The sequence below is a fragment of the Neolamprologus multifasciatus genome, chromosome 9 (assembly GCF_963576455.1).
Source record: "Neolamprologus multifasciatus chromosome 9, fNeoMul1.2, whole genome shotgun sequence".
In the NCBI taxonomy this organism is placed as follows: Eukaryota; Metazoa; Chordata; class Actinopteri; order Cichliformes; family Cichlidae; genus Neolamprologus; species Neolamprologus multifasciatus.
Window position 1 is genome coordinate 27,592,947 of NC_140447.1, and position 13,607 is coordinate 27,606,553.

General features: G+C 41.3%; 1 protein-coding gene across 1 annotated transcript; it reads right to left on the minus strand.

The window, feature by feature from the left end:
- Nucleotides 1–214: 214 nt before the first annotated feature.
- On the minus strand, nt 215–4,419 carry mc4r (melanocortin 4 receptor). Its single transcript, XM_085173352.1, has 2 exons — nt 3,480–4,419; nt 215–3,406 (listed from the first exon to the last, which is right to left on the minus strand). Exon 2 carries the CDS (start codon nt 2,428–2,430, stop codon nt 1,447–1,449), a length of 984 nt encoding a protein of 327 aa, XP_085029478.1. The 5' UTR covers nt 2,431–3,406; nt 3,480–4,419; the 3' UTR covers nt 215–1,446.
- Between the last annotated feature and the right edge of the window lie 9,188 nt (nt 4,420–13,607).

Consider the following 13,607-nt stretch of genomic DNA (forward strand, 5'->3'; position numbering starts at 1 on the left):
CAGCTTCAAGTTTAAAAAGACACAAATACATAAGGCAATATTTAAAATAGCATTCACTTACATAGTAAATCTGTTTGTGAAATACTGTCACAGAGGATACAGTTGCTCTTTTTTGTCACAGTGCAACATATTTAAGGCAGCAACAAGTTACACAACACATACATAAAAATACATTCAGTTTAGTCTGTTTCATTACATAAATATGATGAAAATAGCTTTTTATAGTCACATGTACATGCTGAAAGTGAGAGAACAACCTACATGTGCAAATTCACAGAAATATCTACACAAGCCACAAAGTCAAGGAGCTTTGATTTAAAATCAGCACATTTTATAAGTGGAATTTCATCGTTTCCACATTGAGGCTCTTTTTTTTTGGCTTTTTGCTCAGAGGAAATCATTAATAACAACAAGTTAAAGCAGCTTTCTACTCATTTGTGATTGTTGCCCTGCATCAAATACAGGAACGCAGTCATAACAAGAAATGCTATTATGCCTGAGAAATACACTGACCTTTTTATATATATTTTACAGCCATGCCATCCAAAATTTAGATGATCATCGACAAATTCTTGTGCGCAAGCATTAAAAAAGGTTCTTGACATGAGAATCAGCAGGTGAACAAAGCACGGAGGTGTGGTATTTGTTGCTGGTATTCTTCTCATTTCCAGAACAATCTTGTTTGAGTGCTCTTATCCTCTACGAATGGCTCAGAAATTCTTGTGCAACACCTCATTAACTTTTTTGAAACAAGCTGTTTTAGCCTGTTTTCTATTTCAGCATTGATTGTTTTGCCACTTTAGCAAATTTGTAGTTTATAACTTGGAGAAAAACTCATAAAACAGTCCAGATGTAGACACAGTTCCATGGAGTGCATGAGAAAGAAATGTACTGAGGTTTGAGGACTTTTATGCATATATATATATATATATATATATATATATATGCACTGTAATTGTTTTGAGTAGAATGGCACTCCCAAACCTGGAGGTAGTCTGTATATACTCTGTTAGATGTGCCATATATAATTAATTTACTGTGGCATTTATGTTCTATACTACCACAATACTTCAGTGTCATAATCCTGCACATACAAAGTTAATAACAATAAGCAATATGTTAGCTCTCTTGACCGCAGAAGGTAAGTAGAAAATATTTTCCGAGTGAGAAAGAGAAGCAATCTGCAATTGCTGGTCACTTCAAACTTGAAATTGCACTTATGAATGGCATTCACTACAAAACAAATTAGCACTTGTCTGAAGAGCAATGTGCTATATTACAAGATGTTTGTAAACCTACCTCTTCAGCAACCTGAAACCAAAGATGGGTGCCCAAATAAATCATTTACGGGCAACATGTGAGATATCATACTCTCAGAGTCCACGTTGGCCAGGTTTCGATTTCAATTGCAGGCTGTGGGTTCACAGCGGACGCTTTACAGGCAGCTCACACATACAGCAGAGCATGCGAGCAGCAGAAAATCTCTTTGAAGGTTTTTCTCATCTCTTGGCTGCGAAAAGCATAGATGATGGGGTCAATGACAGAGTTGCACATGATGAGGATGAGGTACATGTTGAAATGGGACATGAAGCAGGTGCAGTAGGGGTTCCTGGGGCAGCTGATCATAAGGATGAGGTGGAGGAAAAAGGGCGCCCAGCATACCACAAATACCCCAAGGAGAATGGTGAGAGTGATGGCCCCCTTCATGTTGGCACGCTGCTGGATGGGAGCGTTGCCCGGTAGGGCTGCGATCCGCTTCATGTGCAGGCGAGCCAACAGGAACATGTGGACATAGAGGGATGCCATGAGCACCAGCATGGTGAAGAACATGGTGATGAGGCAGATGAGTACAGTGGTGCTTTCCGAGTAGATGATGAACAGGATGCCGGAAATGGTGCAGCACGTCCAGATGCTGCTGATGACCAGCATTGCACGACGCAGGGTGACAATGTTGTGGTATCGCAGGGCATAGAAGATGGTGATATAGCGGTCGATGGCGATTGCTAGCAAACTGCAGATGGATGCCAACAGAGAGCTACAGATCATAGAGTCAAACACATTGTCCATGCTTTTAATCAGTGTGACAGGAATGGTCAGGCTGCCTCCATTGATGAGTGCTATAACAATAGTCTCTGAGGCATTAGAGACACTGACGAGCATGTCAGCAACTGCAAGGCTACAGATGAAAAAGTACATAGGTGAATGAAGGTTCTTGTTTTTGATTATAGCAGCAACAACCAGGATGTTCTCCAGCAAACTGATGATGCCCAGAGTCAGGAAAACCTCAGTGGAAATAAGCAGCTGCTCATAACATCCAGAAGATGAGTCTTTTTCCTCTCCTGATAAGTCTTTGTTAAATGGCAAATTGCCTGAGGTTTGGCTTCTGTTGTGGTAGCCTTGGATCAGTCCTTGGTATTCTGTGGCATTCATAATGGCTTCTTTTAAATTCCCTTCTCCTTGGGTTATTTCTCCGTTGTTAAGTGTCCAGCTAGTTTGTCCGTTTTAAAGTCTCAGTGTGTGTGGCTTTGGATCATCCTCATTATCTGGAGGACAACGTCTGCGCCCCCGAAAAGAAGAAAAAAAAGAATTAAAAAAACTCTTAGCCAGTGCTCCTTCTTCCCTTTTCCACCCTTCTGGCGTTCCAAGAGGCGATTTTCTTCAAAGGTTTGCTGCAGTTATTGTTCTCAACAAAACACAGTCCCACAGCTCTCCTCTCATCTTTCCACTCTGGAGGGAAACAGTGTAGCGAGAAGTTAAAGTAAGAAGATGTAAGGCAGATACGTGAAGCAGAAAGCAGCTACAGAAGCAAACGTGTCTAATCAACAGTGAGCGGGAACATGAGAGGCAGAGAGCAGCAGCTCGCTGCACAACTGCAGGCAGATCTTCACTTTGCAAGCTACTGTGGTCTCACTCGCTACTATTATATTGAACACACACACACATACACACCAACCCCTTACTCTCCTGCCTTCTGTCCTATCCGCTTGCTGATAAAGTGGGAGGAGGAGCAAAGTTTGGGCTGACGCATGAATGTAGATTTTAAAATGAATCAGACCCAATGCAACACATGAGAAGACTTTCACAGTGTTTTCGAATCTCAGGGGATGTTAAAACATTTCAGTGAAATCGAATTCAACAGTATCGGTTTTCATATAATAATGAAAACATTAAACACTATGAATTATCAACTTTAGGTGGAAAGCATGCAATCTTTATTTATCTAGCACTTTTCACTGTCACGGTTGTTAAAGAGCTCATTTATTTACAGTGCAGCAAGGTGACAACAGTTCAAATGTGCAACAATGGTGTTAGTGCGTCCTTCCTTCCGTGTAAGCCCGTGCGTGGTAGTGAGTGCCCGTCTCTCCTCCAAGTGCTTCCTTTGTGTCCGTGATTCCTCCGTCAATCCCTGGGTAAACACACCCACGACAGCAAAATGAGTAGGTAGATCAGACAGTACGCTAGCAGCTCGAAAACACTACCAGGCTTAGTGCAATACTCCAGCGCTGTCTGTCGCTCAGCCACACCATTAAGTAGCCCTGCTGAAGATGGTAGTTGATTGGCAGCAGCTGGTGGATTGACTGCAGGTGCGGCAGCTCCGGGCGACAGCACTTCCGGGTCGGAGGTAGCCTGTTGCTAGGTTACCCCCTAAGACATGACAGCGGAGCCGGAGGGGAAGACAGGGCGATAGGAGAGACACACGCACACAAATATACACACTGGCAGGTCGACCGGTCAGGGCGCCGTCAGATCCTGACATTCACAGACCAAAAACACAAAGTCCAAGAGCCAACGAGAACCGACATCCAGCATAAACAACACACAACTGAAGAGCAAACCTAAAGTAAAATCGAAACATAAAAGAAGTTTAAAAATAAAAATAAAATAAAAATGTTTGAAAAAAAAAATGCTGAGTCTTACTTATTGCTGGCTGCATGAACCAAACTGCACATGTGGTTATACGGTCACTGAATAGCTCACAAGAACTGGCTAGAGTGGCTCCATACTCCTGAATCACTGAACTCCTGAATCATGTCTTCTCCAGCTACAAAAAACAAATGTAGACTGGTTTGCCAAACTCCCACACAGCCTTAAATATCTTTGAGAAGATAAAATCTTTAGTTCAGAGTTCCTCTGTCAGGCCAAAAAGCTGTTCCTCCAAGGTTTGACAGATAGATGAACTCTCCACAGTACCGTGGGATATACCTTGGAGATGGAACACATTCTCTGGTCCGCCACTATCGTAACTCAATATACTTTAATTAACAAACCCACACACACAACACACATTTCCATGTGTTTGCAGGGGTGCATTAACTAGTACAGCCCCACAACATCCAGAGCCTTAGAGGGCCTAAGCTGGCCAAAGGAGGAGACAGAAGCCAGTGACATCCAGACAAGAAAGCTCCTTGCCATTCTTGGACAGCACCCTGAGACTGTACACTAAGTGGAAGGAAGAATTAACGTGACATTTAGTAGTGCCCTTATTGTTTTGATACAAACGACCACACTACTCAAGACAACACAACACACTAACTACACACCAAACATGCTAAATGTCACAAATTTCTTGTCTCAAAACTCGCTTTCGATATCGCTTCCTAAACAGCCAAATGTCAAGTGTTGCCACGTTATTTTTCGATTGATTGACATGATACATTTTTCACCAATAAGAAAGGGTTGTTGTGTGTTTTTGTTTTTTTCTGTGTGTGTCCTTAGAAAATCACGTTTTGATGGTGACCACCAAACTGGGCGAGTTCGGGACCAGTCCGAATGGCATTCCAATGTTGTTGCTATAGATCCTAATTGTGTGAATCAGTGTCTTGTTCACTCCTGGTATACAGGTTGATGTCATCCATGTAGAGGAGGTGGCAAAGAATTGCTCCATTTCATAGTTGGTAACCGTAACCAGCATCTCCTTGGTAAATCCCACACTCCATGGTGACTTGTGCTATTGGCTGAAAATTGGCTTCTAGTGTTGTTCACCACATTCCCACCAAATTCCTGATCAAGGCTCTTGGGGTCCTGCTGATTTTGCACAGTTGTAGGCATTTTAATATCCATGTGTAAGGCATGTAGTCATAGGCTTTTTTGGAGTCAGTCTTGGCGCGTCACAGGTTGGTCAGTCTGGTCTTAACTCGGAGGCAGGTTATTGGTCGGTAGTCAAATGGGACCTTCTGGGGATCCTTGGGGAGCAGGACTGTCCGGCCTCTAGTTAGGCATTCTGGGTGCATCTCATCCAGGAACAGGTGGTTCATTTATGCTGCCAGACACTCATGAAATACCCCTAGCTTCTTTACCCAGTAGGTGTGAATCAGGTCAGGGCCTGGTGCTGTACAACTCTTCATATTAAAACTTTTTCTTGGACGTTTGCCACAGTGATGGTGTCATGATCCTGGGCCATGTTGGCCCAGGATTCTTAGTTTTCGTGTATTTTTGTATTTTGTTCTTTATTTAGGCCATGGTTCCTGGGTTGCTCTGTTAAGTTGTAGCTTATTTGATTTCTCCTTGTGACTTTTACCCCCCTGTGTACCCCTCTGTGTATCTGTGAGCCCTCGTCTCCCCTCCTTGTGTTTTATTCCATGTTTCCCCAGCCCGCTATGCCTGTGCTCTCCCCGTGCTCTCCCCGTGCTCTCTCTCTCCTCCTGTCTGCACCTCTGTGTACTTCCTGTTTTACTTTGACAGTCTCCCGTCAGTGTTGTGTTTACCCCTGCCGTGTCTCGTTATGATTATCTGTGTCAGCTGTGTTCCCTGTGTGCTCGCTAACCCTCGGTGTATTTATGTGCATGTCTCGCTCAGTTCAGTATCGCGTCGTCAATGTCTCCTCCCCGAACCTGTGTGCCTTTCTGTGTTCCCTCGGTCCTTAGTTTAGTTTTGCCAGTTTAGTTCTGTTTCTTTGTAAGGCCTGCAATAAAGCAGTGATTTTGAGTTCAGCCCCTGTCTCCGTGAGTTTTGCCTCATCTGCCTTCACACAGCAAGTTCATGACAGATGGTTACTGGATCCTGGTCAAAGAGGTTGCTGTGGTCTGCTCTGAGCTCCAACCATCCTTGTTGCATCCACTTTTGCTCTGATATACCTTTCCCTCTCACCCCAGCGAGCAGTTTATCCTTCAAGCTGTGCAGTATCTTTACTGTTCCTAGGACTGCACTCTTCTGGACAGCAATCTCAGATATTGTTCCTGGGATCTGCTGGAGTCACTCCCCTAGCTTGGGCTTCACTGCACCGAGTGTTCAGATTACTACTGGCACCACTGTAACCTTCACCCTCGACATATTCTTTTCAAGCTCTTCTCTGAGCCCTTCTCCAGATTCTTATGTTCCTTCTTCCTGATGTTGCTTCATCCAGTATAACTACGTCTATCCTACGGCCATCTTCTCTACTATGTCTGGTTTGTTAGCCACCACCAGTTTGTCTGTCTGTATCTGGAAGTCCCAAAGGATCTTAGCTCGGTCATTCTCGACCACCAGTATGTCCTGCCTGCTTGCATCTTTCACCCTGCTGTTATGTGCTGGATTGTCTCAGGGGTATCTTTACACAGCCTGCACTGAGGGTGTTGTCTGGTGAGATAGACCCCAGCCTCGATGGACATATCGTGCAGTGGTCTGTCCTTCCATGATGGTCTCTCACTCCTCTTCCTTCTTGAGTTTCTGCTGCCTTACGTAGTTACTGAGCATGTGGTTGCTTGTGGCCATCTTCCTGATGTGTGATTGGCCGGATGTGTGTGTTGGAAATTTGTCTATCAAGAGTCACATTTATTTTCTAAATGCTTCGCTGTGCTAGTTAGTCACTATCATTCTGAATAAGGTATCAGAGTAATAATAAGTAATTACTTAAAAACAGAGTGCATCTCAGTGCATGTATGAGTAATAAGCTAAATATGTATTTCATTCCTTTCCATACATTCTGAAATATTCGCCTCTACATGGGAAAACAAAGTTGTGTCAAGGGTTTCTTTTTTTCTCATAAAGTCGATATTGTTAGCACATTTATCATCTCTCAAGGTCTGCTCATTCAAAGCTAAATAAGTTTCGCAACAACTCCATAAATAACTGAACTTAATGTGCTAAGAAAAAAAATCCCTTCAGAACACAACCTGGACAGAGTATTGTTCAGGGAAAAGTACATTTTTACGATTGAATTTCAGTCTTTTGTAATATTATTTTTTTTAAAGTACACAGCATATAATCTCATGAAGAACAAATTGTGATACGTAGAGCTTTTTGCAGGAAATGAATGGTAATTAAATCCATTCTTTCAAGTTTGAATATAAAAAGTAAAATTTCCCAATTTATCGAACAAAATTAAGCAGTATTCAACATTATTCTAACTGCAACTGTACTTAACTACTACTGTTTTGCACAAGTTTTCTGTTCCCTTAACAATGACTAATAGAGAAATCAATAAGGTTTTGTTCATCTGTTAAAATACCACAAAAGCCTTTTATTTATCTCCCTGTTCACACAATCATGGGGAACAAATGTTGCAGTTTCAGATTTTCTCAGTTTATTTAGACAGCTGTTCGTTCAGAGGATGTTCACCCAGAAAAATTGGACGTTAGGAAAATGCAGCAGCTTCAGTCCCTCAGATGTTTCATTGCATAGAACATTTGGGCAAAAATATTCAGTTCAGGTCCTTTGCAATTTGGCAAGCTTTCATTTTACACATGTAAAAATAAAATATATATTTAATCTAAATAATACACAGAACACAGAGGCTTGAGAAAAAGAACGTTTTCACAGGACTCTGCAATCATGAAATGTCCAGACTTTTTCTAACTGTACTGTTACGAATGCTAACATTTAACAGTAGCGAAGACATGTAGCTCCTCTTGCCCTTTCTTTGAGCATTGCACACTGTGGTCTTGGGATATATTTGCTAAGACATCCATTCGTGTGAATATTGTGGCATTGTATTAACACACCTGAGTTTCTGCACAGAGTTATATGAAACTATTTTTTACGTAACTTTACTTTATCAGCCTTGATCCCTGTTGATATAGTTCATGAACCCACAAATGTCAGGAGATAAACAAAGACTTTAGAGTTAAATGTACAAACTTTCATTCAAGTGGCCCAAACTGGCGGACTGAGCAACCAGTGTTATCACTGGCATGTCCTCTTTTTCTTAACTCATTTTCTTCTCCCTTTTCCCAAGACCACATTTCAGTATTTATTATATATTTATGGTATTAAGTAGGTAATTATAGATCACCCCGAGCTCTACATGCACTTGAGAACCTACTTGGTAAATAACAAACTTTCTAAACTTGCTTACAAAATGTCCTGTTATATCAATCTACGTCAGTCCTCGTGATAAACAGGCTGAAAAGCTTTTGCCTGTGACCGCTTTGATATGTCTAATCAATATCCAGCATTCATCAAGATGCTGTAGTACAAGCTGCTGTCTCATGAGATGACACCGAGTCACGAATATCACTGGTGATGCAGTTGGGTAAACTTTAAGGACAAAAAAAAAAGACAGTCACTTCCTGGGATTCGTGCATTAATTGGTTTGTGGGAGGCAGAATAGCGCTTACATTTCTGCAATTATGCTTTTTCATATCTGGTAATTATGAGCTAATTATCGGTACAAAGGGTAATTGCTTTAAATAGTGTAATGAAATAATACAATAAAAATGTCCATCCAATGTTACTCGATTTATTGTATCGTTTTGAGCTTTACCTTTTGCAAAATATTGTCATATGCAGGATTGCTGAAAATAGTAAAGTAATAATGAAGTTTTTAGCAAGCATCACTTAGATAATTCAGTCAGGACCACATGTGATTGTGATGTCCATCCGAGGAAGCTAAACAAACCAATAGAAATTATGTTGTTGGTTGGTATTGCTCCTTTCTGCCCTTTCAATACATATATGTGATTGTTCTGATTGTACAGAACAATCAGCTATCATGTGTGAAAGACTGATGGATGCTTCCTCTTCCTACAACACTTGCCTTTAAATGCAGACTTTTATAAGGCATAATGAACGAGCAGGGTAAGACCAGGTTCTGCTGCTGCAGTAGATTGGATTCAAGGCGTTGGACATTCAGAATGCTCTTGGTTGCAATGAGTGTGTTTTGTCTGTTTGAGAGTTCCAGTCTCATTGTGACTTTTGGTTTAACAGCAAATGTAATGGTGGTAATTTGGGCTCTCTGTGACACAGCATGGAGCGTTCAACCCAACCAAACAGTTGGTTAATCAAATTAATGATTATAATTATTGGTTGTAACCCATCACAAAATAGTTTTTTGCCATTAAAGTATATTTTCTCAGCCCCAATAAATGATAAATACATACAACAAGCTATTTAAATTGCTTTTGCCTTTTGTCTGTGGCTTGTAAAGTTGCTGCTCCCTCACAAGCTACAACACATCTCTACCGTAGCTTCTAGTCCTATCTAATGGCAGTTCATGATATAATCACAACATTTAATCAATCAATTCATGTTTCAGGTCAAAGATTATCTCTTTTTGTGTGAGTGTGTTTAATCCACATTTTCTGATATTATCTAGTTTTCACTTGTCAAGTCTTATATGTACAGATTAAAAAATAAAGCTGTTCAGAGTTCAGTTCCTGCTCGCAATTTGGGTACGCAAGCTGCCAGCCACGCATCAATGCTTGACAGTGGAGGAAGGGGGAGATTCCCATTTGCACAAACCTGCAGAAACTGTGTGAGGCTATCATGTCAGTATGGATCAAAATGCCAGAGGAATTTTTCCAGCATCTTGTTGAGTCTATCCCACAAAGAGCCCAGCACTAGGAAGGTACTTAAAAAGTAGTCAGTAAGTGTATATTTCCACAGGACTTTCCTTTGTTGTTTCTATACTAATGGGGAAAAAGAAAAATGATAACAGACTGATAAATGTATTTTTCAATACTACAAAGATCACCAGGCACAATATATGCAGTTCCTGCTACAAATAACACCATGTGGTCACTTTAATGTTTTTAGCACAAGTAAAGCATCCAGTTTTGTTTTTTACAGCCAGTTACTTTTGTTCAACATTTCAACTATCCGCCGTGTCTGGGCCTAAACTCCGCTGCAGGTCCATATATCAAACGATCACTATGGCATTACTGAGAGTTGAAAAACTGTCTAAAGTCTTTCATCTTTAATAAAATGATCAGTGTTCTGCTCTACCAGGTGTAACAATTGAGTTTAACATCCAGGCATCCATGAAAACGGAATTTATGATATTTAATGGAGTTAGAAGTTAGCAGGAAGTTAGCTTGCTAGCTTCTATCTAAATACAATATAGCATGTCCTGACTGCGGGGTTTTGGGAACAAATTAAAACGTACAGCTCTGTTATCACTTCCAACATAAATGAAGACAGAAAACTAAACAGCAGTGACGTTTGTAGGGTTACTGAAGTTTGGCTAGCTGGTATATAATGATGTGCTACGTGACCGCTAGCGACACAGCTATGTTAGCATAATATAAACAAGCTAACTTTTTTTCCACTCGATAAAAGTTAACTTGAGTGTTCTCGGTGGTCAGGAACAAATGTAATCGCATGGCAGGATGCTGTAAAAGGACCAAACTTCAACCAGGAGAACAACTGAGATAATCCATCCACAATACGAGGTTAGTCATTCATATACTGCTGCATGGGCTGGGCTGTAGTTACATCCTAAGGTTTTAAAAAACTGAGCTTAAATAAATGATTAGCAGTAATAATGCCGAGGGAGGTCAACAGTGATCACTGACTGTTTTAGGAGCTTTTTGAGATTAAATAGAAGAAAATACAAAACATTAAACATGTTAACAACACAAAAGCCATATTAAACGCAGACTACTTTAGGCCCGGAAGTAGAATTTGTCACGTCATCACTTAACGACCGGATAGCTGCTGAATACTACTGCTGAAAAACAGTGTAAGTATTATATTTTATAAACGCTATATGTTTGTAAGTAAAAATAATAACCAATGTGTCTGACAAATGGAGTGGTGAAAGGTACAATATTTGTCTGTAAAAGTGAGTCTTGTGAAAATAAACCACTCTAGTTTTAGATTTATGCCAGAAGAAAGTACTTGAATACTGCCACTATAAAGCGTAAAACATTTTTTAGAGGCAAGCTATTCTCTTGTATTTGACAAGAAGAGGTTACCTTCAATAAAAGATAATTTGCTGAAAATGAATCAACAAAACATGAACACCGAAGAGAGTCAATACCAGGTGAAATCCAGCTTTTACAGCCTGAAAGGTGCAGGCGAGCCATTATCGGACAACAACCCCATCTCAGCAAATTATTAGTAAGCAAAGAGTTCTTTGGAGACAGTGGGAGGACCTTTAACTTTCTTCTGAAATGTTTTCCCATTTGTCCACCGCTGTTTTAAAAGCTTCCACACCCTGGCTAATTTTGGAAACTTTCAATCCCAGTATGATGTAACAATACACAAATTACACACTCAAGGCTGTATAATTTTACTGCTAAAAATACAATATAGTTATCTTACACTCATTTTACAAACCTGGGTCCTTGGTCACGACTGGACTCGCACCCTCCTCCCACACCTTGTAGGCCTTCTGATCCACAGGCGTAGATAGAAGAGGCTTGTTTATTGTTTTGCATAATTTTGAGACATAACAGTAAGGCAGAAGGATTAAATTAGTCCAGGACACGTCTGCTTTTTTTGTACATTTTATTTTCCCCTTATTAAATCACTAGGCGTGATGATTCACTAGGCATTATTCTAATAGTCTAATGTGACTCAAAATAGACACTGTATCATATTAAGATGAGCCTATTCTAAGACTAGAACACACTCATCTCACAGAGATCGATATGTACCGAACATGTAAAATTGTTTTTCATTTGTGAAGAGCCAGACATATTACGAGTTTGCAGTATTCTTCCTGTTAAAAGGGAGTTTTTCCTTCCCACTGTCGCCAAAGTGCTTGCTCATAGGGGGTCATATGATTGTTGGGCTTTTCTCTGTATCTATGAAGCGCCTTGAGGCGACATTTGTTGTGATTTGGCGCTATATAAATAAAATTGAATTGAATTGAATTGAATTGAATTATTCATGCACAAGGAATCAAAAACACCTCTCTCTCTTACAACACGCCGTTGTTTCTTTTGTATCTATATTGTTTTTGAATTTGGATTTTTTTTTGGCCTTACAAAGTCCCACTTTCAGGTGTTTCTTGCCTGTGATATGAGATAAATCATATGATAAAAATAGTCCAAGATGAATTATTGTGATTCTTTATTTTGAAGAAAAGCTTTCAACTGATCCAAAATGCTGAAGCAAGATAAGTAACATGGACTCAAAAGAGAGGACTTTTCCTCCTCAGTTCCCAGATAAATGCACAAAACAAAGCCTCAAGACAAAGTGCCTTCATATCTTTAGGACCTCCTAGCACCACATTATGATAATCGAGCGCTCCACTCTCAGACTGCAGACTTATTTGTGTTTTCAAGAGAGTAATGTGAGACAGAGCTTTCCACTATTAGGCCCCATGTCCTGTGGACCCGGTTGGGGTTCAAAACACAGGTAATTTTACGGTCAGGCTTTTTCAAAAAGAGACTTATCCCGCCTGTAGTTAGGGCTTGTTACGTCCCCCCGAAGGGGTCTAGGCATGCGAGTGAGGGGACCAGTAACAAATGAGTCCAGAACAGAATGAAAGGAAAACAGACAGGTGTTTTTAGTAAATAAAATAGTCTTTATTAGAGATAATCTTAACATAAAGAGCCGGCAACGCCGTTTTACCAATAACACTTGGAAAAAGGAAAAAAGGTTGCAACAACAAAAAACAACCAAACAAAAACTCCACACCACGAGGAGGCACTTCCAGGGGCCCGCAAGCTCACCCTGTCACTAGCAGCAGCTAGCTTTACTGCTGCCGAGGCCCACAAGCCCACACTACTCACGTAAAGCAGCTATACTGTTTCCACAACTCCACACTTCAGGCAGGATAACTACACACCAAGAACACCCCACCCTGCTCACAGCAAGTGTTGCCAACTCCTCAGTAAGGAAAATCGCTATTGGTTGTCCTAAAAGTCGCTAGAAGTCGCTAAATGACGTCATCGCCTAATTTGCATAATTGGTCATGCTAATGTAATTGTAACCTACGCTGCTGGAGAGAGAAATAACATCGTGGAAGAGACATAAAGTGAGTAAAAAACGTCCTAAATGCATTTAGAGTTTATTTAGAACTACAAATTAAATTTATTTTAGCAATTATTGTTTTTTGTAATGTCACAATTCCAACCCTGCTCCTTTACCCGACGGCCCCGCCCCGCCTCTACACCAAAGCGAGCCCGCTGCCCCGACCTCTTCCTCCGAGGGACGACGGAGGAGGGTCGGGACTGTGGCTCGTTGGAGGCGGGCGCCGGGGTCCCTGTCCGGCAACTACCGGTACCGGCCCGCCACGAGAACCTCGACCGAAAGCGCGGACTGGCGGTCTCGCCCTGGCTGCTGCCCGCGCGCCTCCGGGTACCCAACTCTCCTCCCTCCTGCGGAGGGAGCACGGGGGGTTCAATGTCTCCTCTCCCCTGCCTCGGCGGAGGAAGGAGCGCCCGGGGTTTTTTTTCCTCCAAATCCTTTTCCCCGTCTACGAAAGTGGCAACCCACAGTGAAACAAACAAAAACAATAC